The sequence below is a fragment of the Rhinolophus sinicus genome, chromosome 15 (genome assembly GCF_057876585.1).
Source record: "Rhinolophus sinicus isolate RSI-liver-muscle chromosome 15, RSI-T2T, whole genome shotgun sequence".
In the NCBI taxonomy this organism is placed as follows: domain Eukaryota; kingdom Metazoa; phylum Chordata; class Mammalia; order Chiroptera; family Rhinolophidae; genus Rhinolophus; species Rhinolophus sinicus.
In genome coordinates, this window is record NC_142515.1 from 14,094,673 (window position 1) to 14,122,502 (window position 27,830).

Below are 27,830 nucleotides of genomic sequence, written 5' to 3' on the forward strand. Positions count from 1 at the left end.
TTTCCTATATTTTTGGGAGCTGGCCTTTCTGCTTTAGTCATCTTGCTCACAGAGTAAGCTTTTCTAATTTAATCGTCAGATAAGGGTGTGCTGCCGTTTTCTTTTGGGTTCTTTTCTTGGGTTATGATCACAGCTAGTGAGAAACTACATGCTTGCCTGATCATACAGCAGGATTTGGTCATCCACATAAACACGATGCTATTGTGAGTTCACTTTTCTATTTAGAGAAGCATGTCAGCTCGAAATACCTCCACCTCATTTCCCAGACGCATGCGTGCTGAGTGAGTCTCCAGAATAGCCCCTTGAGTAAGTGGTAGCTTTAAAAACCATCCAGCTGCTGACTTCAGACTAGAAGGTCAGCAAAGGAAAGTGGAAGTTGGATTCTGAACAATCAAGGTGCCCCCAGGATTTAATAGTGCTCGGGATTTTGGAGACTTGAACAACTAGACTAGGCCATCTCCTTGGATTTCTTGCCTGTTACCTGTCTTTGTCTTCTCTCTTCGGAAGTCAAGATGAATGTCCAGGCTTGCTCTAGGTGTGGGTATGGAGTGTATCCTGCTGAGAAAATCAGCTGTCTAGATCAGGTCAGTAGACATGTGTTGGCCTTTGGAAATAACAAAATGGGAAATTTTTCTTCTCACTTATGGACTGTGGGGTATTTTGAACCCCACATGTATTTCTTACCTTTTTTCAGTTTTACCCATTTCTAGCTATGTATTCTCTCAAAAAAAAAAAAAAAATGTTACTCATTTATTTAACATATTATAGCTGCGTGTTTTTAAATCAGCATTTTATCCTTAAGGCTCAGTTTTTACCCTGCAATATATGAGAATACTGAATCTGAAAAAAGGGTACTTTTCCTAAATCTTTTGTATATGATTTGTAGATATGGCATAAAGCGTGTTTTCACTGTGAAGTTTGCAAGATGATGCTATCGGTGAATAACTTTGTGAGTCACCAGAAAAAGCCATACTGTCATGCGTAAGTGTTTGGTGGCCTTCCCCACCACCTCTTGAGTTTTGTTTATTTTTTCACAAGTAGCCAATCAGAGATTCAAACCACACACTCCAGGGGTGTATCCAAGAACTGTTTTCTCAAAAGTTTTTGCTTACATACCATCATAGATGAGATCTAAGGTGGGATTTTATGCAATGGGCAGAAAGTTGAAAGTTTCATGTTTCTTATAAATAAAAGATAAAATCTGTCCACTATAACCCCATGTCAAATTATTAAATATTGTGTGGAACAATGTAATTGCCATGGATATGTGCATGTAGAGCTTTAACATTCTTTCTTGTAAATAATTTCAGAATCCTTTTCTGTTTTTTCAGAAAGTTTTAAGGAGATCATTTCTAGTTAAATTTGGTATTTAAGTTATATATATTGAATTTATTTGATTTTTTCTTTAAGATTCACTGGAAAATCATGAACTTAATTATTAAGTTTTATATGTATTGATTTAAAAAAATGACTGTACCTTTAAGCTGAGTCACTCAATCATCTTGGATAAAGCACATTTCTAATTTTGGTTTATATCTGTTTTGTAGCCATAACCCCAAGAACAACACTTTCACAAGTGTCTATCATATTCCATTAAATTTAAATGTGGGGAAGCCTCCAGGAGACATCCAGGGGGTAAGTTACATAATTTTGAACTTCAAAATAGCCTTTAAAGAAAATTTCTTAGCTCAGGCACCTGTTATGTTTTTAAGTGTCTGTGTCTAGATGTGAGCCTGCACATTTTCTCCACAGAACCATGCAGAGGACATTTAAGTAACCAATATTGCTATTGGTCCTACCACAGCATAGGGGCCAAATAGCCACGATAATCTGGCTTGGATGTCTGAGGTCGTTGTATACAGAGTAATCTCTCTGTGTCTGCCAGCTTTGGACACATTGATGACAGTTTATACACAAGGCCCTGTGTACACTAGGTGTCTAATACATAAAACACAGTAGTTAGAAAATATTACAAGAGCCTTTTCTTTTCCCCATGATTATTTTGGTATAGAAAATAAAAACCTCTAGTTTCACACTCTTAAATCTCTCCAAATTCAGTAGTGTTTAAGATTATTTGCAGCCTCTCTTTCTCCACGGGGCAGGGGTAGGTCAAAGTTCTATTGATTTGGAACGGATATTTGCGTAGATAAGGAGGCCTTGTCGATAAACCAACTTCTTTGGAAAAACCAGCAATGGAGTTTTATCAAATAACTAGCTCTTCATTGAAGGCTTGTGTTTATTAAAATGATGAATCATTTAACTTCTCATGCCCCACAAAAAGTTCAGTGAGATGGAGCTAGTGGCCTTCTAAAATTAGAAAATTACGCATGAAGTGGAAGGCTCTCTAGTAATCTGCCTTCCTAATGTTACCTCAGTTCATACTGGCTCTCCTGCCTGCTCAGGTCACACTTCTCCTCAAGAAAATATGCATTAGATCGAGCTTATCCTTACCATGTGGCTCTTTACACATACTGCCAAGATATTTTTGCTAAGTACTTTGCACCAATTGTGATTTCTTATTTTTAACAAGCTTATGTAACATTTACTGTATATTTATTGCTTAATTCCGTTAATACACATCACAATCCAATAAAGTCAATATTATCATCTCATTCTACTGGTGAGGAAACGGGGACTCTGACTGTTGCTCATATATCATTGATTTCTAAGGATTCACAAGCCTTAAGAATTCACAAGCAATCCTAGGTTACTGAGAAGGCTAAATGTTTTAGGATTTTGTTGTCGTCTCTTGGTGTCTAAGGAAAGCTACATGAAGTTGCACTAAAGACTGAATTTAGCTCATACTGAAACAGAGCGCCAAACACTCTGCTAGGCTCTTTATTTGTGTTATCTCATTTATTCTTCACAGGAATCCTCTGTGATAGTGTCATGTTACAGTTGGGGAGGCTGAGGCTCAGAGAGGTTAAGTAAGTTGCCAGTTTTACCCAGTTAGTGGAGGGAGGACAAATCCAGATTTATCTGACTTTATGCTCTACATCCCGAATTCTTCCATTGGCTTGCTTCTGTGTACCTAGAGGGTGGTAAGCACTCCAGAAGGAAAAGCACTTGTTGATACTTGCAAACATCCAGATGTGTCTGCAGTTGTGTAGCCAGAGCTTGACGGATTAACACAAGGAGATGTACTTACACATCAGACTGCTGTTTGTATGTATTACATTCTCTACAGAAAGATCCGTAATACTTATATTTTTCCACCCTATGCTCAGCTTTCCCTGGCCTGTCCCTACCTTACAATCATACAGCAGGTCACACAATAGTACTTTTCTTTGAGGTGGTTGTGGATTCACTTTCTTTTAACTGTGTATGACAGGCCCGACCTGGAGTGAGATGATCTCTGGTTCTGTTTCCAGCCATAGACAGTGATGGGAGCTGCCCAGGAGAACTATGTGTGTGTATTTGTATCTGTGTAAATATGTGTGTAATTATGTATATGTGCATATGGGGAGTGTATGTGTGTGTGTATGTGTACATAGGTATACATATGTGTGTACGTGCCACGTATGCATGCATAGGTACCCACATGTGTGTGGTGTGTGCGTATGTGTATGTATGTTTCTCTGTGTGTGGATGTGGTATGTGTGTATATATGTGGACATGTGTATCAGTTGACTGCTGAGATCACTTTCTCCTCCTTGGCCACCAGGGAAAAATTCAAAGGGACAACTGTGTCCCTTCTAGGCCCTAGATCTTAGAACCACCCTGGGGAGTGCGCTGGATTACTTTTTACCCTCTGTGTCTCTGAGAGACTGCCAGGTGTGTAAAATCTAAATTCACTGTGCATGTGCAAAAGTAAAAAAAGGGAAGAAAGGGACGCTTCAGTGGTGGTGACGAAGGAGAAATGTAAAGGTTTTGAGCTGGCAGTTGAAGCAGATTGATGTTTTTCTGTTTTTAAATGTCACTCTTTTAAAAATAAGTATATACTAAGGTAAAATTTCCTGTTTGGTAGATGTGAGTCGACGATTTAGAAGAATAAGGCATGTAGGTTCTCTTCTGTTCAGAGAATGAACATTAGCCCTCTATGCGTCCTTACCACACCAGTAGCATTTATGGCTTCCTTCCCTCTTCCTACTTCCTCAGAATAATCCCGAATCTCATGAAAGGTCTCTGGGGAGGCAGACACTCCTCAGTGTTGGATTTGTGCGGTGGGAGGAGAGCAAACATGGCTTCCTCTCTACTTGGGTCATGTGATTCGGACTCCTTAAGTCAGTGACTCTCAAGTTGGGCTATGTTACCCCTCACCCCCCATCCCCCCTAGAATATTTGGTGATGTCTGGGAGTTTTTTGATTGTCACAATTTTGGGGTAGGAATACCATTGGCGTCTGGTGGCTAGAGACCAGCTATGCTGCTAAATATCCTGCATTGCATAATACGGTCCCCTGCAAGAAGGAATTAACTGGCCCCAAATATCAGTAGTGCTGCCAAGAAACTCTGCCTTAGTCTACGTGATGCTCATGGCGGTTTCTCAAAATCCAAGGGAAAAAACATGTAAAGCTCTCTCAATTTATATATTTAAAAATGTACATATTGGAGCTGCATTAAACAGTGGGAAGCCCAGGAAATAAATGACAGAAAGTGCTTTCATAGGGAATCAGAATTCCTGGGTTCTAAACCTGACTCTGAAAACCCATTGATAAGGGGGGGAGATGGGCTCTAGAAGAGGGTAAACAGGGTCTAATATATGGTGATGGGAAGAGAACTGACTCTGGGTGGTGAACACACAATGTGAGATACAGATAATGTATTACAGAATTGTACACCTGAAACCTATGTAACTTTACTAACAGTTGTCACCCCAATAAACTTTAATTTTTTTAAAAAAAGAAAGAAAACCCATTGAAAGATTTTAGTAAGTTCACTTATTTTCCCTGAGCTGTTTTTCTCATCTATAAAATTAATGATTTAAACTTCAGCTTGTTAAAATTGTAGGTTTTGGGGCCCCAGTTTGGACCTCATAAATTATATCTGGGTTTGAACCCAAGACTCTCTGATGTTTTTCTTTTTCGGTTAGTCCTTTTTATGTTATTTTTAGGAAATCTTTGCCTCTCCTAGGGTCCTGAAGATATTGTTGAGATGTTAGTTCTTCCAGAATTGATCTACACATCCAATGCAATCCCAGTCCACACCCTGCGGGTTTTTTTTGTTTGTTTGTTTGATTTTTGTTTATTTTTGTAGAAACTGACAAACTGATTGTAAAATTGATATGAACCTACAAAGATTCTAGAATAACCAGGAAATCTTGAAGAAAAAAAATTAAAGGGCTTCGGTTAACAGATTTCAAGATTTACTACAAAAGTACTCAGCGTAGTATTGGCACAGGGATAGACAAATAGATGAGTGAAATACTATACGAGGTCCAGAAACACAGCTGCTCATATATGGTCACTTGAATTACAACAAAGACACAATTGCAATTCAATGTAATGAGAATAATCTTTAAATCAATGATTCTGGAGGGCTTGGATATTTGCATGGCCAAAGACAAATCTTGATACCTACCTCACATTCCCACAAAAATTCACTGAAGGTGTATCATGGATCAAGATGTTAAAGGTGAAATTATAAAACATAAGAGAACACCTACTTGAATTTAGGGAGCCAGCATTTTAATAAGCTCCCCAGGTGTTTGTGGCACAGACTAAGTAAAGAATCCTTACTCTAACGCCCTGAAGTTCCTTGAACCTGAATTCTTGCTAAGCTCCGTGCTAAGCTCACGGAGACTTTCAGTCTCTTTAATTGCATTGCTGAACAGAGCTGTGCACACAGCAGGCGCTCTGTACATGCTGCCCATCTGGTGGGACAGATGAAGCCGCAGTGAGACTGACAGCACAGTGTGAGCTGTAGTGCAGTTAAGATGCTCTGCTTTGACACCTAGGGAAATCTTCCAATTTAGCGACACATTGTTTATTTCTTTCTCTTTCCTGACCACATTTTCATTGTGCAGATTGACGAGCAAGATGATGGCAAACGGTTTAAATCAGTTTTTCCCTGGGACATAGAACCCAAGGAAGGGGCGACTGCACCAAACAGGCAACCCCTGGAGAATGAGGTGAGAGAAGGGTTATGAATGGGCTTGGATGCAGAGAAAAGAAGGACACACCATGCAGATGAAATGTATTCTTCTTATTAGTTCTAGACGAAGTCAACTAGGCTTCCTTTTATCCAGTTTATAATTCCAACTGTCTACGGAAGGCCTTCATCAACGTGTCCCAGCATCACTTCAGCCATACCTACTTCCTTCCAAACTCATTGATGTCTCTCTTCCAACCACTGTGTTTCTGTCAGTGGGAACAGACACCCAGGCTGGAAACCAAGGCGGCCCTTTCTTCCTTTGACATTTTGCTCAGCTCCCGCCCCCCCTTTCCATTTCACTCTCCCATCTCCTGCCTGGACCTTCGTGGTGGCCTCCCGAGGTGGCCTTCCCTTTCCTGGATTTGCCTCTGTCATGTGACGTGGGTCACACAGCTTCCTGGATGTCCCTGGCTTGCTCCTCCCACCACCTGAGAATTTATGGTCACTCTATTAATAGCCTCATCATTTCAAAATTCCTCAGCCATTTCATTTTAGTTATACACATAATACTTGCATTTTCTTACTGTAAAAAATTGCAAACATGACAAAGCTAACCCCTTGTCCACCATCTCCTATCCCAGGTTCCTCTGTAGAGGTACCTACCTATTGTTACATTGAGCTTGTTCCATCTCAGGCACTGTCCCAGGCTGTTGGAATGCATTAGAAAACAAGACAGAGGAAAAGCCCTGCCTCCATGGAACCAACCTCCTAGCGTAGATGTCTTTCTTTCTCCCTTTGCATCTCTTAACTGACCTCAGCCCTGGAGGTCCAGCTCAAATTCCATCTTCCTGTCCAAAACAGGGTCCGTCCCTTACAGATTGCCTTTTTAAAACTCCTGTTGTAGTTACCTCCGATACAGTATGTTGAAGCACACAACCGTTTTCTAATCACTAATTGTTTCCTCTATTTTATTTCTCTAGATAGGTCATAAGTATCTTAAAAGAGGAACTTGGTCTTTCTTTTTCTTTTTTCTTTTGCTTTTTTCCAATGTTAATTGCTTAACCCAATGTTAGGCACCTACCAGGTAGTAGGTGTTTGAAGGATGATTAATCTCAGATTACCTGTCCACAGCAACTCTCTGATGCTCAATCTTGGTGCAATGATGGGCAAAGATGTCCGGTTACATTTGGAATTCTTCTATGATATAAGTGAAGTTCAGAAATTTCAGTTATTTAGAATATTAGGATCTTGCCTAATTTGAAAAAAAAAAAATGAACATTTGGGTTAACTGAGACCTGCCATATACCAATAAGAGTTTGTGGTTTTCAGAGAATTTCTTTCTGATATTAACATTGTGTGTGAGCATTGCTGGGAGGCTGGGGTTGGGAGGGGGATCTTACCAACCAAATGTGTGGGGTATGTATTTGTATGTATTTGTGGGTTTCCCTTATAGAGAGCCTATTGGACTGGATATGGGGAAGGGAATGCTTGGTGCCCAGGAGCGCTGCCAGACCCTGAAATCGTAAGGATGGTCGAAGCTCGAAAATCTCTCGGTGAGGTAAGGGCCCCAGAAATTACTTTAGCAATTAGTTTGAATATTCCTTTATTGTAAGATTGTGATGGACAGAATACTGGCCCCTCCTCCAAAGACTTCCGTATTGCTAATCCCTGGAAACGGTGTATATGTTACTTACATGCCAAAGGGACTTTGCAGATGTGAGTAAGTTAAGGTTCTTGAGATAGGAAAATTCTCCTGGATTCTTAGGATGGATGCAATTTAACCACAAGGAACCTTATAAGACTGAGACAGGAGGGTCAGAATCAGAGAAAGGTGATGTGACAACAGAAGCAGAAGTCAAAGCTACTTGAGGCCACAAGCCAAAGAATGCTGGCAGCCTCTAGAAGTTGGAGAAGGCAAAGAGCCTGGGTCTCTAGAGCTTCCAGAAGGAACCAGCCCTAATGGCCCATTGTAGACTTCTGACCTCCAGCACTGTAAGAGACCTTGATAGGTAATCATGTAGAAAAGGCTGTTTTAGCCCAGGTTGTGGAAATCCTTAAAAAATTTGCATGGTACCTACCCTCTAGTCCTATCTACACACCAGGGCACCTGCTCTTTGAAGACATCACTTTGGAAAATATTGTTTATCCTCAGTGAGTTTTCCTTTAGCAAATGGAAAGAAAACAGTAGAAACACAAATGGTAAGTTGTTACGTCTCATTAGGAAAACTAATTATCAAAAAGTAAGGAGGCAAAAATAGCAGACATTTTACTCCCAATGCTGTAGAACTATCTCTAGTGGAAAAGCTGCAGAAAAGTCTCCTGCATCCTAATTGCTACATTATCATACAAGCCTTTGAGTCAAAGGGAATCCTTTGGGGTGTGCCAGGTTCCACATAATTTGATGTAAGGATTGAAGGGCAAACCCTTTGACCTGGGAAATGTGCTTTGAAAGTGTTATTCAAATCACCAGTTGGATAACATTTTCAAATTTATTCCAGGTGACTGAATTGTCTTCCAGGTATCTTACAAACCCAGTTGCTTTGGTTCTGATGATGCTCGCGATTGTCATTTCACTAGTTCCCATCTTATGTCATATTGGTTCTCATGCTCACATGGGTTCTGACCTGCAGGAGTATACAGAAGACTATGAGCAACAGAGGGGCAAGGGGAGCTTTCCAGCCATGATCACACCTGCTTATCAAAGGGCCAAGAGAGCCAACCAGCTGGCCAGCCAAGTAAGTATCCCAGTGCTTATTCACTGTCGATTATGCTAATTTTTGTCACTAATGTACACCTAGGACTTAGATAAAAATCCAAGAGAGACTGCTTTTGGGAAGTAGGTGTGGTATTATGGAGAAAACTGATTTTTTAAATCTTTTCCTTATCAATTATCCTCCGTGCCTTGACTGGGCCCCATCCATCAAATGGAGAGACCTTGTAGCTCACCCAAAGACTGGACCAAATGAGTCCTTAAGGTTATTTTAAGCCAAAGCACACTTATTCTTACAAAGTCGATGGCAGGTCCTCCTGAAGAGAAGCATAGCTTGTTGGTTAAGAGCTCCGATTTTGGAGCCAGAATGCTGGGATTTGAATCATGGCTCTCTCACTTAACTAGCTGTGTGGCCATGAGCAAATTGCTTAACTTCTCTGTTTCTCAGCTGCTCATATGTAAAAATGGGGGACATAACAGTTCTGCCTCCTGTGATTGTTATAGAGCTGAAGTGAGTTCATATTGTTAATGCTTAGCAGTGCCTGGCACTCTCGTGGGCTTTACAGCTTAGCATCAATGCCCATAAAGCAAGCTCTGAAGACTTCCCATAGGTGTGTCGAGGGGAGTCAGCAGGTGTAGCTTCAGGGCAGCTGCCAGGAGAGGTCTTCACAAAGGCTGCTGGGTATGACCGTGACTCTATGCTGTCTTCTCATCAGGTGGAATATAAGAGAGGCCATGATGAGCGCATCTCCAAGTTCACCACACTGGCGGACACCCCTGAGCTGCTACGGGCCAAGGCGGGGGGACAGCTTCAAAGTGATGTGAGCAATGATGAAGGCCGAGACTCAGTGGTTCTTGTTTAAGAGTCTCCATTCTTTCCTTGCTTGGAGGAGGAGGGCGGGAGAATGTAGGCGGCGTCTCAGTCCTGTGCGAGGACGAGGAAGAACTTTCTGAGGTCAAGGATGGCTGGATCACAAAGTTCGCTAGCGTAGAACTTGTGAACACTCCCCTTTAGAGAGAAAACTTTAGAGAATATTAGTGACAACCCAGATGTATCTGGTTCATCTGAAAGAATTAATTTCAGATCAAGTCTTTCCTGGGCACTGCAAATTATAGAACGTAACTTCTAAAGAATTTCTACCACTTGCCTTTTCATAGCCCAGTTGCTCCATAGCACAGTAAGACCAAGAACTTAGTGGTGTTCTGAGTGGGAAGTTTAAGCATGAATTCAGATTTAGCTTCACAAGTGGCTTCCACTCGCCTTGGGTTGAGAAGCATCTCTTGACTCCCAGACTTGACTGGCAGCTCCTCAAGGGCAGAAGCTTTATTCCTCTGCCCAGCCCTGCCACCTGGCCCACACCAGGTGCCTCACACGTTTGTGATGAACTCTACATTGAGTTTCTCTATGTGCCAGGCACTGTGCTGAGTATTGGGAATAAAAAGGTATATATGATACACAGGGGTCATCAAGCTATAAGCCAATTACATTGCCATAAGAGCTGTGACAGGGGATGTGCAGGGTGTTATGGGAGCTCTTACTTAGGCTTGTCACTCAGATTGCCTGGTAGATGGTGACATGGTGACATGCGATTCAAAATTCGTTTTCATTTTCCAGGTGAGATACACAGAGGACTATGAACAACAGAGGGGGAAAGGCAGTTTTCCTGCTATGATCACACCTGCTTATCAGATAGCCAAAAGAGCCAATGAGCTGGCGAGTGATGTAAGTGTCCTTAATAACATTGTCATGTTAGGGGGGGAAGCAGGAACTTACCTGGGCCTGGCAAGTCCAACTTGCTGTCTACTTTGGCGTGCACTGTGGATCCAGGAAGTAGCTTTCCTTCATCATGTTCAGTCAATTTTACCATAATCTAGCACTTTTATGTCTAAGCCACGCTGCCTGGACCCAAGCAGAAAAAGAACATTCCACAAGGCATTCATTTTTACTCTTCTGGCCTGTGTGCATAGGTGGCTAAATTCACTGGGTTTGTCTTTTCCATTCAAACAGGTGAGGTACCATCAACAATATCAAAGAGAAATAAAGGGAATGGCTGGTCCAGCCGCTGGAGCTGAGGGTACGTTGATGAAGGAATATGTGGATCAGTATGGCCAGGTATGTGATAAAATGACTTCCTCAGACACTGCCCTTTTCGATGGTCAGTTCTCAGTTTGCAACCCTATAGTCTGTGACACAGCCTGTGACCATTTCATCAGAGGTTGGGCTGTGGCTTATTTTTGCCCTATTTACGAATGTTGGATTTTCTAAGCAAGAAAGTAGTGGGCAAATAATTACACAGGGCTCAACTTGACCCACTTAGGGAAACAAATTCCAAGAACTCGTTTTTTCTTTTTTTAAGTAGAGGAACTATGTCAAGGTGGCAGGTTTGCTAAGAATAAAGGATTCTCATCTATTCTTTGAAGAATGGTCCCAAGGACTACCAAGACTGGCTACTTTTAGCCCATTGCATAAGTACAAAGGGGATCAAAATACACGTCATGAAAAATAGTGAGCAATTCACTGAGTAGTGGAGGTCATTTTCTTGCAAAGTAGTATTTCTTGTCTAGGTTGCTAGATAAAACAATATGCCAGAGAACGCAGACGATTTTCCCAATTTCACTTCTTAAATAAACTACATCTTGTCAGGGTATAAAAAGGTGGAGATAACAACTACAAGCTAATTTTTATTTGCATCTCCCTATCTATTTTCCGGTGCCAGACAGCTGTTTTAGGGGAGAAAAGAAACATTATTTTTTACTGTCGTAAGTAAAGAGTATTGGAAAAGCCAGTGTGTATGTACTAGAAAATTACAACTGGGCTTAGTTGATACTTCTTTCTTAATTGGACAGTTGTTTGAATTTTTTGGCAGTAGGTAGACTCTATAACGTAAATGACTTATTCAATATATATAATTTAGAAAAGACAACAATTTCTTTTTCTTCAGAAAAACAAGTTGCCTATATAAAGGTACAGTCATGGGAGACTTAGGATGTGTGTGAAGATAGTTTGTGACCCCTTTGCAAAGGTCTGAGCAAAAATATTTGGTTTTGAATTAAAAAGTTCATTTTATTAAATTCCATGGTTAGTTAAATGGTCTTTTAATGCTTTAAACTCAGTGAAAACATGTTTTTATTGGTTTCATGTTTTAAATATGTTATGTAGAAGGCTCAGGACAACTTTCAAACATTAGTTTTATTAAAAAAATATTTCGTTGCTGTATTTGGCAAAAATTATTTGGTTCTAAATGTGGACAGTGCTATCTGCCATACTGCACACGATTTCATATGTGTGTCTAGACATGTCTGTACACAGCAGTGAAATGTAACTTCGTAGGAGCATAGTCGATTCTCAGTTATTAGGACATTTTGGTGGTGGTTTCCAGTTGTGATCATAACAAATGCAAAAATCAAAGCGGGTGTTTGTTTGATAACACCACTAGCAGCTGTTCAGAGGCTCAGTCTTGCGTGGCCTTTCACTGTGTGATTTAGCAGGACTCACCAGGGCGTGAGTAGAAGGGAATGAGAGAGAAGCAGACAGACAGTCAGATAAGCTATAAATAACTGTAGTGCCTAAAATGCCAACCAATCCATTCTGTTTTTTAATAAGTAACTGTTTTTTTTTTAGGTTAACGGACTCTGCCGTGTAATCAGTCTGTTATTAGTAACCAGTCAACACTCTAAAGGCTGTTCCATATTTGTGGAAACACAGATGAGCAAGCAGCTGGTTCAGCCCAGCACAGGACTGGGAGTGAGGGATGAGTTCCCCAGAGACAATATAGAATCTAACAGGGTCTTGAAATATATCTGACAACCAGGGAAGGTTTACACAAGTGATGTGATGGACCTCATGACAGAAAGCTTTTCCTTTATGAAAGTGCATGGTTGGTGTGGGGAGAAGGAAGGAAGAAATTAAGACTCAGATTATAATGTTTAGTCTGAAATATATGTTTAGTCCCATTGCAGATCCTCTTATGACAATATGAAAACACTGCCCACCCCATTATAAAAGTTCAGATAATTATTATGGGGGAGAAATAAAATTTCCTCTACTCTCAAGGTTCTTCTAGCTGGTCTAATAATCAAACAGAAGTGATACAGATGAGCAAGAGAAAAATAACCAAATTTAATGCATACATATGTGTGGGAACCCACATGCAGGTGGGGTTCAGAGATAGAAAGGGGGATTGAGGTATATAAGACATCCTGAGCTAAACATGACGCAGTGCACCTTGAGGGCTTCCAAGCTCCATGTAGGATGATACGAAGAACAGCAGATTAGAGAAGAGAAGTTTGCCCTGCCCCATACATAGGTCAAAGGAAGCTATCTCTGATCATCTCTTATAGGCAAGGCCCCTGATTCAAGTTGTTCTAGGTAGTTAAGGGAGGGGCAGAAGTTTCTCTTGAGCCCAATGCTACGGTTACCTTTAGCGCAAAACAATCCGCATACCACAGAGGCACATCTTGGAGTGACTCATTCTGAACCCCCATATTATATAATGCTCTCCTTCTTGGCAAATGACATACATCACAGCGGGAGACAGTATTTGGGACGTCAATTCATCTCTCTGCATAAATCTGTTAATGGGCTTGAGAAAGGCAGCGTTCAAGACTACAGTGGCTGCTCAGAGGGGTTTCCTAGTGTCGGCTAAGAAGTGAACACTCCGTAATACATGGGCTTGGGAGACTGGTAGAGTGTCTTGATGTATCTGGTGGAAATGATGATGGCAATGATCACAGTTACCATTTCCTCAGTGCTGACTGTGTGCTGGGCACCAGTAAGTAGACCTGACTCAGAGTCGGCCATCTTAACCACCACAAGGTACCTCTCCTATAGCGTCATCACTGAATGTCTGATATCGATGGGCCTCCATGGGAACAGGCACTAGGAGAGATCATTGTTGAGCCCCCAGCCATTTAGGGAGGAGAGCATTACTGATTGAAATGTCTGATTGACCCAGCAGGGTTACTTGGAGGAATATGACCAGCACAGGGGGAAGGGCAGCTTCCCCGCCATGATCACCCCGGCTTATCAGAACGCCAAGAAAGCCAACGAACTCGCTAGTGATGTAAGTACCACATCAGGACGACCCACAGAGCCCCAGAAGCAGAGGAGAAATGAGACTTTGAAGGCTGTGCTTACCAATACCTACGCACAGCTTAATTGATTAGAACTGAGCCAAAGTAGAATGTTAGCCCTCAACTTCTCTCCAGATTTCTGGTATCTACTTCTTTTGTTCAGACTGTGTCGTCCCATTTATCTGCTTCAAAGGAGATTGACAGGACAAATAGTACGACTCACTTTAGGTCAGCTGAAGCAAGGCCAAATACTGGTCCAGCCAGATGAGTTGGGGTTAGGAGAGTCTTCACAAAAAAACCGATCTAGAAATCTAGCACATGTGGGGGACAGCTGATTAAAACAAGTCATATGATTATTAAACTAGGTGTAATCCGGTGGATAAAATTTTTATTTGCAGAATGTTGGCCAGCTGGCAGTCATTGAGAGACGGCCTATAGTTAAACTTGGCAAAGTCACACACACACACACACACACACACACACACACACACACACACACAGTAGATCTAACACTCCAACTTGAGTGCTCACTGTGGCAGCACATATACTAAATATGCCAACTTGAAACTTGGTCTCTAATCAGAAGCTACGCATTGGTTTCACATCTCCTTTGCTCTTCTCTTTTATTCAGTTATTATTCAGTTATTAGACCTATTTACCCAGAATAGTGCATTTTTGCCCTATTTCCTATAGGGAAAATAAAAGACACATTGTTCCTTTTGCCCCTTCCTCAGCACGTGAGATGAAAAATTATGTTGAAACCAAGGGCAGACTGGGTTTGGGGTTACACCTTTTGGTATGACTGTTTAAAGACTTTTCTTCATGCAAATTAAAGTGTAAAGTGTGAGACAGGCCAGTAAATTTTAATACAAAAGGGACCAAGCAGTTTATGGATCTCAAGGAGGAAAAAAAAACCCCATGATGTTTTTTTCCTTCAGAAAATTATATGAAGTAAATGTTGACCTTAAGTGTGGGGTGATGCTGAAGTAATTTCCTTTGTGGAGCAGAAGACAACAACTCTGGACCCCCTTTGTGTGTTTCTTTCAGGTAAAATACAGGCAGGACTTCAATAAAATGAAAGGCGCTGCACGTTATCATTCCCTCCCAGCCCAAGACAACCTGGTCCTGAAGCGAGCTCAGAGTGTGCACAAGCTTGTGAGTGAGGTACGTTTGGGGGACAGTCACCCCTGTATGCTGTACCTCCTTTAGGCAGTGGATGGGGCAACCCCAGACAAAATTCTGTGTAATGCCACCTAAACTACACGCGACTTCCTAGTTCCCAAAAGAATGAATATGCAGTAAAAGCAATTCACAAGAGAGCCCAGAATCAAACACATTACCTTTCTCTGATGGTTCAGAAGTTTCTTCCTGAATTCTCACTGGGCTGCGATATTCAAAAGTTCCAGGCAATAGATTTCTGGTTGCCAGAATACTGCACGCGCCAACCTTTATAGCTATACAGCGTTCTTATAGAGCGGAAATCAAAGAACAAACTGTTTTGAGTGCGGAGCCTTTTCCATTCTCTTAATATTGTGGTCAGGTTTCCAAGAAACGGTGTGTACCCTATGAATCCCCCTTCCCTTAGAGGTTGAACTGGCTGCCGAAGGGGGTGTTTTGTTTGGTCTACATAGTGATTAAAATTTTTAGAATTGTTAGGACTGTTTGGCAAGGAAATGTCCCCTCTTGTTCCCTACATCGTTTCACACCCTAGAGTCTCATTTGCACTACCTATCTGGACCCTGAAGGCATTTGAGTTGGCATCCTCTCCCAAGGGGAGGAATTAAAGCAATTAAAACTACTCACAACAACAAGTTATTTGTAACTCAGAAACGGATATGCAGATATCCTAAAAATATTTTTCTTCTCTCATCGCTAAAGGTCAGTTCTTTACCCCAAACTGTTATTTAACCCTTGTCCTCTAACTTTGGGCTGCTCAGTGTCACTAGGAGAGATACTTTCCTGATCTCATCAGGAGCCTCCCAAACTTTCTAATAGTAGATGGGTGCCAAGGCAAGGGGTCTGCGTTTTAGATAACTCTTCCAGGTAATTCTGATGCTGTAGGCCAGAGGTCAGCAAACTACTGAGTGCCCAATCCGGCCCCCAGCCTATTTTTGTAAATAAAGTTTTATTGGAACACAGCCACATGACGTTTAAGTATTGTCTACAGCTGCTTTCAAGCTACAAGGGCAGAGTCAAATAGTTGATGTAGAGACTGTGTGGCCAGCAAAGTCTGAAATATTTGCCGTCTGGTCATTTATAGAAAAAGTTTGCCGAATCTTGCTCTTGACTCAGATCTAGATGGGTCCTTTGCAGTCTTTAGGCCCTCACTTTGTCATAGGCCCGGGCAAGTTAAGTGTCTTGTTCTGGTTCAGAGAAATTTAGAGACAGAACTGGAACCAGACCGCTGATAGTGCAATTCTACCACTCAGGAATAACTCTGTTACCATTTTGGCCTTTTTCTATGTGAATATACTGTAAACCAGTATATGAATATAAAAACATAGTTACACAGACTTCAACTACATATGTAGTTTTGTATACTGTTTTATTTGACGTCATATTGTGAGCATTATATGCATCTTGCATACTTTAGAAGGCATATCCCCACCATATATTTTATAAGGATAGCAAATTGTATTTCCTTTGGTAAGAGGTTGCAAGGGAACCTTCCGTTGCTTTTTTGCTCTTAAGTTTATCCAGTGAGACAAATCAGCCATGCATGCCTCTGTTAATGGTAATCGGCCTTCAGAGCCTTCTCCAATTACCTGGGATGACCAGGAGGCTATTTAATAACTAACCTCACATTTTGCATCCATCCACCCAGGGGAGCTCAACTAACCAACCCATTTCAAATGAGAAGACTCTCTGTGCGTCTATGAGTGATCTCATTTATTATGCTGCTTTGTAGAGTGACTTTTGGGGTTCAATTTTACGGACATATATATATACAGAGAAGTGCACACATCATGAGTGTAACAGGAAGGATTTCTACAAGTGGACACATCTGTGTAACTAGCACCCAGAGCAAGGAACAGCACGTGACAAGAAGACCAGACACCCTCCTCACCATCCCCTCAGGCTCTTGTCCCCAAGAGTAACCACTGTCTTGATGTCTAAAATCAACTTTGCCATTTTTTTTTAAAAAAATTTTTATTAGTTTCAGGTGCACAAAACAATGTAATAGTTAGACATTTATCATTTATATCCCTCACACTGTGTCAACCCCCTCCCCCCATCCACTATCCCTCTGACATCGCACACAGCCATTACATTTCCACTGCCTCTATTCCTAATGCTGTACTCCACTTCTTGTAAATATATATATATATATATATATATATATATATATATATATATATAAACTTGTAGTTGACATTCATTAGTGCTCAGCTCCAGGTGTACAGTGCAGTGATCAGGCATCTACATCATCCCTGAGGTGGTCTCCCTAATGGGACAAGTGTCCATCAGATACACTACAAAATCTTTACAACATTATTGATTATATTCCCCAAATTAACTTTTGTAACCCCATGGAACTTTGCCATTTTTGAGTGGTATGAAATCTTACACAATTTCTTTTTGAAAGGGACTATATATTTTTAACTTTTAGGACCCAACTGATTATTCACTGATCTATTATTTGAAAAGAAAACAATGTATTGTTAATTTACTGTATCCTATGCCTGGTATTTTTAAATCTTGGCTTGATAGTTTTCTAAAAATATCCTAGTAAAGTCCTAGTGACATTTTCAAGAGTGACATTGGGTTTGGTTCTACTGTGCAATTGGTGTTTTGATTTCTAAGGTGGAATATAAGAAGGATCTGGAAAGTAGTAAAGGTCACAGTATCAACTACTGTGAAACACCTCAATTCAGGAATGTGAGCAAGATCTCCAAATTCACCAGTGATGTGAGTTTTGAATGCCTCAGCATTTGTGTGGGCTTTTCTATGACTTTAATTTCTAGATCTCCTGTGAATGTATCTATGTGTCTTGGAGAAGCATGGCCTTTCAGGCGCAAAAGCATAAGAGTTTAGATTAAGATTGTCTGCTAGGACCGGTCCATGTTTAATTCTGTCACGTCCCTCCCACACACTTGACCTTGAGTCCTCAGGGCAGCATCTGTCCTTTTGCATTCTTCATGTACAGCAGTATTCGGCTCCTAGTAGCACATGCTGGTGGGGAGGCCTGGCTGAGCATGCAGCATCCCCTTCCAATGCTGCTTTGTGCTTCCTAAATTAATCCACCTGCTCATTTAATCCACACAGACACCTGGAGAGCCAGATGTTTTTCCCCCATGTTACAGATAAGCAGATATATACTGGAGTGGCATTTGCAAATTTGGAAATTCTCAGAGGTCTGGGGATGTATCCTTGAGAACATCAGGGACGTATACTAGGTTATGTGATTTTACTTCTGTTGAGTTGCCCATCATAGTAGAATTTAAAGTCACGTGGGACTTTGTAAGGCTCAGTGAGGAATTTATTTTGCATAAATGTAAAGGTTAATAGCACCAGCTTTGGAGCTGACAGACTTGGTTCCACAATTAGCCAAGGGGCCAACTGCCGACCTTGGGCACGTTGCTTAAGCTCTCCGAGCCACTTAGCCCACCTGTAAAATGGGAATGATAATAATTCCTGCTTGTAATGATTAATTGAGGTAAGTAGAATCATGTTTGATAAATAGTAATAGCATTCTGTTTAAATACTCTCAGTGCTTGGAAACTCAATGGCCTCCCAGGGTAGGTGATTTTAATGTCGTTTCATTAGAAGCCACCCACATTTTCCCATTCATGACTTCTTGTCATCCCATTTCGTTTTTCTCTTTATTTGGTATGCTGCATTTGGGACATAACATTATTATTTCACACGATTGTAGTAGTGACGGCTCTGTGACGTCAAATTTGCAGAATTTGGCAAAACTCAGGTTTCATGCTTCATCAGTTTAGAAATGGAGGTAATAGCATGTAGTGACTTGTACCAGCCCCCAGCTAGGTCTTTGCACAGGGTGCCAGCCCAATCAATGCTTGTCCATGGGAGAGCTCCACGCTTTCATGGTAGGTTTTCACCTTGGAAAAATCTGGTGTACTTACAACTGAAAATGTTAAAAAAAAAAAAAAAAAAAAAAAAAGGCCTGTTTTGTGCTGTCTCTGCTCATCAGATTCCGTGTTTTCCTGTGTTCTTATGTGCTTGTCTCACCACCTTCCTGTGCTTTCTTGAAATTAAAAAACAATGTACTTTTTTTGCTTGTCTTGTTTTTTTTATTCAGTGATGTTTAGTGCATTAAGGTGAGTAGTTAGTCTTTGCGAAGTTGGGAAGAGAATGCTTACGTTGAAAGTTTTGTGTTCCCATGTAGAATAAATATAAAGAAAACTACCAGAACCACATGAGAGGGCGCTATGAAGGAGTTGGTATGGACAGACGGACTCTCCATGCTATGAAAGTTGGAAGTCTGGCGAGCAACGTGAGTCCTTCAGTGAAGGGCCGAGAGGTCCTGGGGGTCTGTTGGAGTGCAGAGAGGTGGGGCATAAGGAATTCAGCCAATTCTTTTTCAATCTCCCTGTTTTAAAAATCAGTTTTCTATTGTGTAAAGACTGACCCATAAGAGCTTCTAAATGTTAACCAATACAACCAAGGCTGGTAAAAATCCTGGAAATGTTTTCCATAGCTTCAATTTATTTGTCTTAGCTTTCTCTGGTATGAAGCATAATCAGATGTATTGCAGATGATACAGTGCGGGGGAGCTTTCAATTTCTGAAAGATAAAGAGAAGTGAATGAGCAGAATTCCTATTGGAAATCCCTCAAATTTCCAAGCATTTGTAATTTCTTTGGAATTTGTTAGTCGGTTGGTTTGTTGGTTTGATGGGTCCATTCATTTATTTGATGATAGTGCCCATCAAAGACCTTCTTTGGTCAAGGCACTGGACAAGGTAGTGGGAAAACAAAACAGACCAGCTCTTGTTTTCCCCATAGCCTGTAATCTATTCATCTGTCTTTAGCTTTATCAATTCAGTTTACAGGTTTGCAAATGCCATGTTGTAAATCTTGGCAGTAAAGGACACTTTAAAAACAAAAACTGATTTCATTATTAAAACGTACAAATGTCAAATTTCTTCTGCTTGAGAATGTCAAATGTGACCTTAAAATAAATTTAAAACACTCTAAAGACTCTTGACTTTTCTAGCCAAGAAGCTATTCCATGGTATACTCATGTGCAAATGCTTCTTTTTAACAAAAACTACAAGTTTTTAACAAAACTATACATAATAAGAAAGATAACATAAATGTGCTACAGATGGAAGTTAACTAATTTTGGATTCATTAAGCAGAAGACTTCAAATTAATTGAAGGCAAAAGTGTGAACATAATTTAATTTTCTTTGGAGGTGATGAAACTGAATTAATTTTATTTCTGGTTATTTTTAAAAGCTATTTCCTATGACATTCAAACAAGGTCCAAAGAAAATGAGGGCTAATTTCTTTCTCGTTGTCCTTTTCTTGGTGTGTCAGGTCGCCTACAAAGCCGATTATAAACACGACATTGTTGACTACAATTACCCGGCGACTTTGACTCCTTCCTATCAAACGACGGTGAAACTGGTTCCCTTGAAAGATGTAAGTCCGCTTCCTTTCTGCTCTTTCCTTGTCACTTCCTCCTGTGGAGTGATCCTTAGGCAGCAAGACGGAAAGAAACAAGAAACAACAGTTCACAGGAGACGGACGTATTGAGAAAGGGGCACTCTTTTCCACTAGGAAGAGCGCGTATGTATGTTTGGAAAGTCTTAGACTTTCGGTATAAGGTGGGGACAACCCTGGTTTAATCCTGAAAATAACCTGAGGTTCAGTTTCTCCTCTTCGAATTTGGTGGACTGTGTCGGCTGCTGGGCACATTTAAGTAATTGTTCCTTAGCAATGATGAGCTTTTTTCTTTTTTTAAGTTTTGGAATGTGGTATGTGTAAGGACTGAAGGGAATAAAATAAAATGACTATACTCTGAGAGGAGGTGGTAACGATGACTCAGTTCTTTTCTCAGGAGCACTTGGGAAAAACATATGGAATAATCTGTAACAATTGTTACATCGATGATTTTATTTATTTATAGCTTGGCTTGTCCCAAATGGATAATTAATAATAGATTATGCATAATTAATTAAATTTATTGTTTTCTAATTATAGGAATTTTACTGCATGTTTATTACAGAATATTTAGAAACTACAGAAAAGCACAAAGATAAAAGTCATGTCCCATCTTAAAAAAGTACTTAAGGTAGCTTACAACTGAGTTGGTATCATGATTCTTTGTCAGTGAAAGTTATCTTAAATCAACCAGTAATTTAAATAATACTTTAACATATATTTAATAAATTTCCAGTGCTACTTTCCTGCACATTCCTTTGGAATTGGCCCAACTCTAGTAGTTGACCTGGGTTTTGCTAGTGGTAGATAGGTCTTCATATCTCTTTTGCTCAGAGTGGGGGCAATATTGGATGTAGTTGGGTATCTGCCATGTCTAATGCACACAGTTTATAGTCAACAAAGGACAATCATTGGCAAATGATAGTTTAATGGATGAAAGGGACTTTTTAAACATGTAACAAAGTCAGGAATGGGAAGTAGAGGGATCTAAAGGGCCTAAACTTTGCTTCTCTTTTTCTCGGGAAGTTTGGTTTCATTTCACCTTAATGAAACCCAAGATTAAACTTGACTGCCAAAGTTATTTCCTTTCTTTTTTTGCTCTCATACATTACCTGGGAAACTTGGGAGTCAAGAGCATTTCACTAAAATTTGAGTGCGTGCTCTTGCAGAAATCATGTTTAATCATGCAGACAAAGCGATGTAGAGTTCTACAATTGTGTAGTTCCATTGTAACATGACCTGCTTGCTATTATATTTGCCTACATAAGACTGTGGCTCAAACCAGGTACCTGAAATAGAACCAGCTCACTTCGGGAAATCTGAGAAAAGAACTCAACTAGACGGGATTAGAAATATCAACTGGAAGCAGAGGTGGGTTCTAAACTGACTGGCAGCCCGTGAGCCAGATCCAGACCACAGAAGTATATTTTGTTCGGCCACAAGTGTTTAAAAAAAATTGGACCAATATTTAGAAATTGGGAGAGTTCACATAAAAAATTCAAATTTTCACCTTTGTCTTGAAAAATCAGAAAACTCTGGGAACTGTGGCCCTAGTTCCTACATGGCAGCAATTGGCTGGGACTGAGTGGCAGCTGGTCTCCGCCATCGGATTCTCTTTTACTTTCCTGGCTCTTGCTTGATTTTGAGTTTATAGGGGCGTTGGTGTTCAGGACATTTGGGGAATCCATTATGAGAACATTTACAGTCTCTCGTTCTGTCTGGTAGTCTTAGAGGTAGTCGAATAGCTATGAAATTAACCCAGCACAGGTCCTTGATTAGAGCGCGTTCCCTTCAAATGGATTTTATAAACACTAATAGCACTAAAATGAGACTCTGTCCTCAGCAGAGACCCTTCAGAAAGTAGATTGAAGCAATGGCCAAGTATCTGAGATGTTGCACGGACGTGATTAGTCATGGAGACTGTTAATTCTGTCCTGCAGAGGAACGTCATTGTGCTCTGCCACATCCTTAATGCCAAATTATCGGGAAAGAATATGCCACTTAAAAAATACAGTGTTGTGACATTTTATTGTGCATCATTCTGAATTCTTATAGACTCTTTATTATGAGGTGATAATTTTTCACTCTGAATTAATACATTAGGAAGCCACTGTAATGTCTGATCTCATTGATAGTTGACATTGAAATGACTTTGTATTTCCTAGCTTTCCCTACATATCCCATGTGCAAAACTCAGAATGTGCAAAAACTTTTCTCCTTGAATCATTAACTGCAAAGCCCAAAGTGATGCTGTCCTTTATCACCAAACCCAGCAAAATACTCTGTGGCCCAGTGTCAGGAACACTGTTTTTCCTAGATCCTGTCCTACACATTAATTTGTAAGTCATTTGTTTGTACCTGGAGGACATTGCTCTGTCTAAACAATGTCAGCTCTAGCTGTGAGAAACCCCTCTTCCATCTGTAAAAAGAGCTAGTGATAGTTTCCAGTACCCTCGCTTTGGCAAACTAGGCTTGTAGGCTGAGAGCCACTCTGGGAGGCAGAGTGCTCAGATTTGAATCCTACCCCTGACACGAGCTGCGTGACCTTGAGCAAGTCACTTCAGGTCTCTGTGCCTCAGTTTTCAACATTGTAAGGGAGGGGTAATAACACTGCCTCCCACAGGGGAGTTGCGAGGATGAAACACGTTACTATGTGTCAAGCACTTGTACCAGGCAAGTAGTAAGTGCTATTTTTTAAGCCATAATTATTATTAGCTGATGTTGGGACAGGCAAGAATGGAGTGAGTACAGGAAGACATGTACGAGCTGGCCCATAGGTCTGTTTCACTTGGGTCACTGGGTTTTAAAAATATTGAACTATCTGCCAGCGTTTAAAAGTTGTAAGATTTTATATAATCATGGATTTCGGGTTCCTTTGGAATAATTGGAAAATCTTGCCACTCTGCCCCACATTGATGCACGACTACTGTCTCCTTGAGCTGAGTAGCGATGGCTGCCCTTTGCCACTCTCCCCACCACTCCTTATGATTTGCCAACGAGGCCAAACACTGGCCTGGGCTAGTGCTTCACGTGTACCCAGCTAGTGGTCTTTTTGGCTCTCACAGACATCGGCACCTTTGTGTCGTCCCCCACGTTGCTGGCAATAGGAGGCAGCAGCAGGGAGACAGAATGGCAAAGACGTGAGACTCTAGTTGAGGCTGAAGGAAATGGTAGGAGAGTGCAGAGTGGGCCCCTGGGAAGGTCAGAGCCAACTGCCCAAGGAGTGAGCTGAGCAGCAGTAGGTGGGGGTCAGGACAGAGATGGCAGTAGGTAGGGGGATGCAGCCAAGAGATGCGGGGTTCTTAGACCCTCGGCCTAAAGCAGCTGTGACGCTGTGTGAGGTATGGGAAGGGGGGGCGCGCCTGGGCTTTGGGCAATAAAACAGAAAGCCACTGTACTCTACTCTCATTAATAGTTGACACTGAGATGGCCTTAGATTTCCTAGTTTTCCCCACACACCCCATGTCTAAAACTCAGAATGTGCAAAAACTCCTTTCCTTGAATCATTAACAGAGGCGTGAAGACCCAGAGTGGGGTGTTCAGTGGTGATGTGATCACTGTGGATGCAGCCAGGACCTACCCTGGAGCCTGCAGGTGGGGAGGCTCGGGTGTCCAGCGGGTCGGGGTCCATGGAGCAGGGACCCCACCAACATAGCTACGTGGGCAGGGCTGTGACTGAGTTTGCTGGCTCTGCAGAGTCAACGCTGGCTGTTTGCTGAATGTTTGAATGAATGAGCAGAAGGATAACGTAAAGGGGATCAGGAACGTCCCTGAGAAGATCAGGATTAGGGATGAGTTCATTTTCCCTCCTTTGCGTGACTTTACGAGCAACCTTGGTTAAATTGTGGAACAGGCCATTCGCCATTCACAACCTCCCCCTCTTTCCTTTCACCTGTCTGTACCCTGGCTCCACTTCTACCAGTACAGGTTTCTGGGCTCTCAGTCAGCTCACTTCAGCCCTCACCCTTATTACCTACCCTCAAGCCCCAAACGCACTCCTTTACCTCTCTGTTCAAGTTCCCGTTCTCACTGCAGTGGATCTTAGGAAAATAAGATGATTGGATGAATATCTCCTCAGGTGCAAATGGCTAAGGATCCTTAACTCTCTGAAGGGAAAATTGTACTTTCAGAATAAAATTTCCTCACCCTCCATATCTGGAAGTAGTAGGAAGCCAGAGAGTCAAGGCACCAGGCTGCCCTGGAGATTCCCCTCCTTTCCTCTGAGCCCACATCTCTTATGATAGTGCCAAGTTTAGGACAGGTTTTGTTGGAGACCCCGGCAAGGTGGAAGTGAGGGCCAGGCCAGGCTGGGTGTACAGGGTGAAGACATGGTACGAGCGTCCTCACACAGCCATCATGCTCCATCACCTCCCGCTTAGACACACACATAGCTTTGGTTGGACTTTTTGTCTCACTTTCATTTTTCTTTTCCTTTAAAATAACTATTTTCTTTTGAAATATAAGACATGTATAGAAAGGTACACTAAGTATTGATATCCAGCTTGCTTATTATGAACTGACCTCGGGGGTGCATTTCCAGGGGGAATGCCCCGAGTAATAGAATTGTTGGGGCTCAGGGGATGCAGACATACCAGAACCCCACAGGTTCTCAAAGTGGCTGTGCCTACCTACACTTCCCCCAGCAGTGTGCTGAGAGTTCCCACAGCTCCACAGTCTCGCCAACAGTTAGTATTGTCCTCAGTTTAAATTTTTACTCTTGAGGGGTATGTGGCGGGGTGTCTCGCTGCGGTGTTACCAGGCGTTTCTCTGATTTATGACGTGGATGAGCACCTCTTCCTGTGCTCACTGGCCGTTTAGTTGGCTTCTTTTATGAGCTGCCTGTTCAAGTCACTTGCTCTTCAATGTACTGTGTTCCTATCTGTGGGCTTGCCGTGTCTGTTGGTCTGCAGTTGGAATCTTTGATACTTTTTCTAGTAATTTGAGAATTGCAGCTCTGTTGGGCTTAGGGGGAGAGAGCTCAGCAAATCTTAGAGGAAGTATGAGTGACATCTTCCTGTGCCTCTTTTTACCCAGGTCAACTACAGGCAAAGCATCGACAAGTTGAAATACAGCTCTGTGACCAACACACCTCAGATCATTCAAGCCAAAATCAATGCCCAGCAACTGAGTCATGTAAGTGACCTGACCTGCTCTGCTGGGGGTGGGGGACTGGTAATTGCTTTGTGGCCTCTGGACTTTTGGCTCCTCAAGGATTTGACTTTCAGTAATGGTGACACATGTCTTATTACAATTGTGAAATGACCCCTCTCGATGTAAACGTTTTGCTCAGGAAAATTTCAAATACATTTAAAGAATAGTGTAATGAATCCCCATGCATCCATCACCCAGCTTCTCCAATTATCAACTCATGGCCGGTCTTGCTTCAACTACATGCCCGTCCACTCCGTTCCCCTCCTATATTATTTTGAAGAAAATCCCAGGTATTATACAATTTAACCTATAAGAATTTTAGTATGAATCTCTAAAAGATAAAAATAATTTAAACGTACTTATACAATTTTAATATGCCACTCCAGTAATTCTCAATATCACCAATGTTCAGTTATCATTCAACATTCCAATTGTCTCACGGTTATAATTTTTTTTTTACAGTTTGTTTGAATCAGAATCCAGATAAGGTCCACGCTTTGTGATTGCTTGATATGTCTTTTAAGACTCTTTTCATCTTTAGGTTTTCTTCTTTATCTCTTTTCTTGCAAGTTGTTTGTTGAAGAAACTGGATTGTTTATCCTGTAACATTTGCCCCAGTCTGAGCTTTGCCGACTGCATCCCGATGAGGACTTCCTGTGTTCCTCTGGCCTCCAAATGTCCTATAAAATATTACTTGGGTCTATAGACTTGATCAGGTTCAGGTTTAATTTTTGAGTAAGACTGTTTCTCAGGCAATGCTCTGTTCTACCACTGGGAGTCACGTAATGTCTGGTTGGCTCTTTCTGTGTGACTTAAGATGGCTTTTTCTCAGTGTGGGCAGGCATCTGATAATTTCTCTCTGAGTATTCACCCTGCATGTGGCAAGCTGTTTAGCTCTGCAGCAAGTTGAAAAACTAAGTTGTGTTCCCCATGTGCTTCAAAGAGGAGCTGGTGAAGTGGCTACAGGGAAATCCTTTATGACCTCCCAACTTCAAATATCTATGAGTTGTTTTACTTTGCATTGACATTTTTCAATTTGTTAATTTAAAACATAAATAAAAGTACAGGCTTCCTTGTAAAATGACTTCTCCAGAAACTCCTTCTCTGCTTTGAGTCTAAGAGGAAAGTGAAAAAGAGAGTGTTCTCTCAGAAATTCTCATTGGCCCATATAGAAACCTTGCATTTACCCTGCGGGCTTATTTTAAATTCAACAGGTAAATTACCGCGCTGACTATGAGAAAAATAAGCTGAATTACACATTGCCCCAGGATGTACCTCAGCTGCTGAAGGCCAAAACCAATGCCGAACTCTTTAGTGAGGTAAGCAGGCAGCGTGGGTGGGCGTATGTACAGAGGTGGACGTGAAGATAGCAGTCCCAATGAGCCAGGACCATTCTGCTAAGGGAAGAGGTTCATCCAAGACACCCACCATGTTATAATTTTGAATTTTGCTGGCACGTGGTAGTTCACTGGGGATAAGTTGATCATAACAATTTAATTCTCATTATATGAGCACATGTACATGAACACATAGACACACCCGTCACCATCACCATTATCACCATCACCATCATCACCATCATCACCATCGTCATCATCATCATCATCACCATCACCATCACCATCATCACCATCACCATCACCATCATCACCACCACCATCACCATCACCATCACCATCATCACCATCACCATCATCACCATCACCATCACCATTATCACCATCACCATCGCCATCATCACCATCACCATCATCACCATCATCACCATCACCATCACCATCATCACCATCACCATCACCATCATCACCAGCACCAGCACCATCATCACCACCACCATCACCATCACCATCATCACCATCACCATCACCATCACCATCATCACCATCACCAGCACCATCATCACCATCACCATCACCATCATCACCATCACCATCGCCATCATCACCATCACCATCATCACCATCACCATCACCATCATCACCATCATCATCATCACCATCACCATCATCATCATCATCATCATTCTGGTGACCGGAGCTTTGCTATGTAGAGAAAATTTAAGTTTTAAGAAAATCAATCTTAATCACCAGATTCTTACTGGAGTCCCAAATGGGCTATGATTAGGCTTTCATTCTAGATGGGATTTGTGGGGCAGGAGAAAAGAAAAGGAGCTAATGTTTGTTGAGTACTTGTTCCATGCTGGGCACTGAGGTAGGCAATTTGCGTATGGAA

The 27,830-nt window shown here is 41.5% G+C and overlaps 1 protein-coding gene across 5 annotated transcripts in view; it reads left to right on the forward strand.

Moving 5' to 3' along the window:
- The first annotated feature begins 283 nt into the window (after nt 1-283).
- NRAP (nebulin related anchoring protein) overlaps nt 284-27,830 on the forward strand; it is a 67,636-nt gene continuing 40,089 nt past the window's right edge. For 2 of the 5 annotated variants that reach the window (XM_019725184.3, XM_088791856.1), the window contains exons 1-16: nt 350-584; nt 887-981; nt 1,548-1,635; nt 5,964-6,068; nt 7,485-7,589; nt 8,662-8,766; nt 9,458-9,562; nt 10,357-10,464; nt 10,750-10,854; nt 13,697-13,804; nt 14,862-14,978; nt 17,619-17,723; nt 19,168-19,275; nt 20,322-20,426; nt 25,482-25,580; nt 26,813-26,917. In XM_019725184.3, coding sequence (XP_019580743.3) covers nt 513-584; nt 887-981; nt 1,548-1,635; nt 5,964-6,068; nt 7,485-7,589; nt 8,662-8,766; nt 9,458-9,562; nt 10,357-10,464; nt 10,750-10,854; nt 13,697-13,804; nt 14,862-14,978; nt 17,619-17,723; nt 19,168-19,275; nt 20,322-20,426; nt 25,482-25,580; nt 26,813-26,917 — 1,635 coding nt within the window. In that variant the 5' untranslated portion in view covers nt 350-512. Of the gene's footprint in view, nt 585-886; nt 982-1,547; nt 1,636-5,963; nt 6,069-7,484; nt 7,590-8,661; nt 8,767-9,457; nt 9,563-10,356; nt 10,465-10,749; nt 10,855-13,696; nt 13,805-14,861; nt 14,979-17,618; nt 17,724-19,167; nt 19,276-20,321; nt 20,427-25,481; nt 25,581-26,812; nt 26,918-27,830 lie in introns of all 5 variants that reach the window. The other 3 variants (XM_019725185.3, XM_019725186.3, XM_019725187.3) reach the window with 3 other exon arrangements.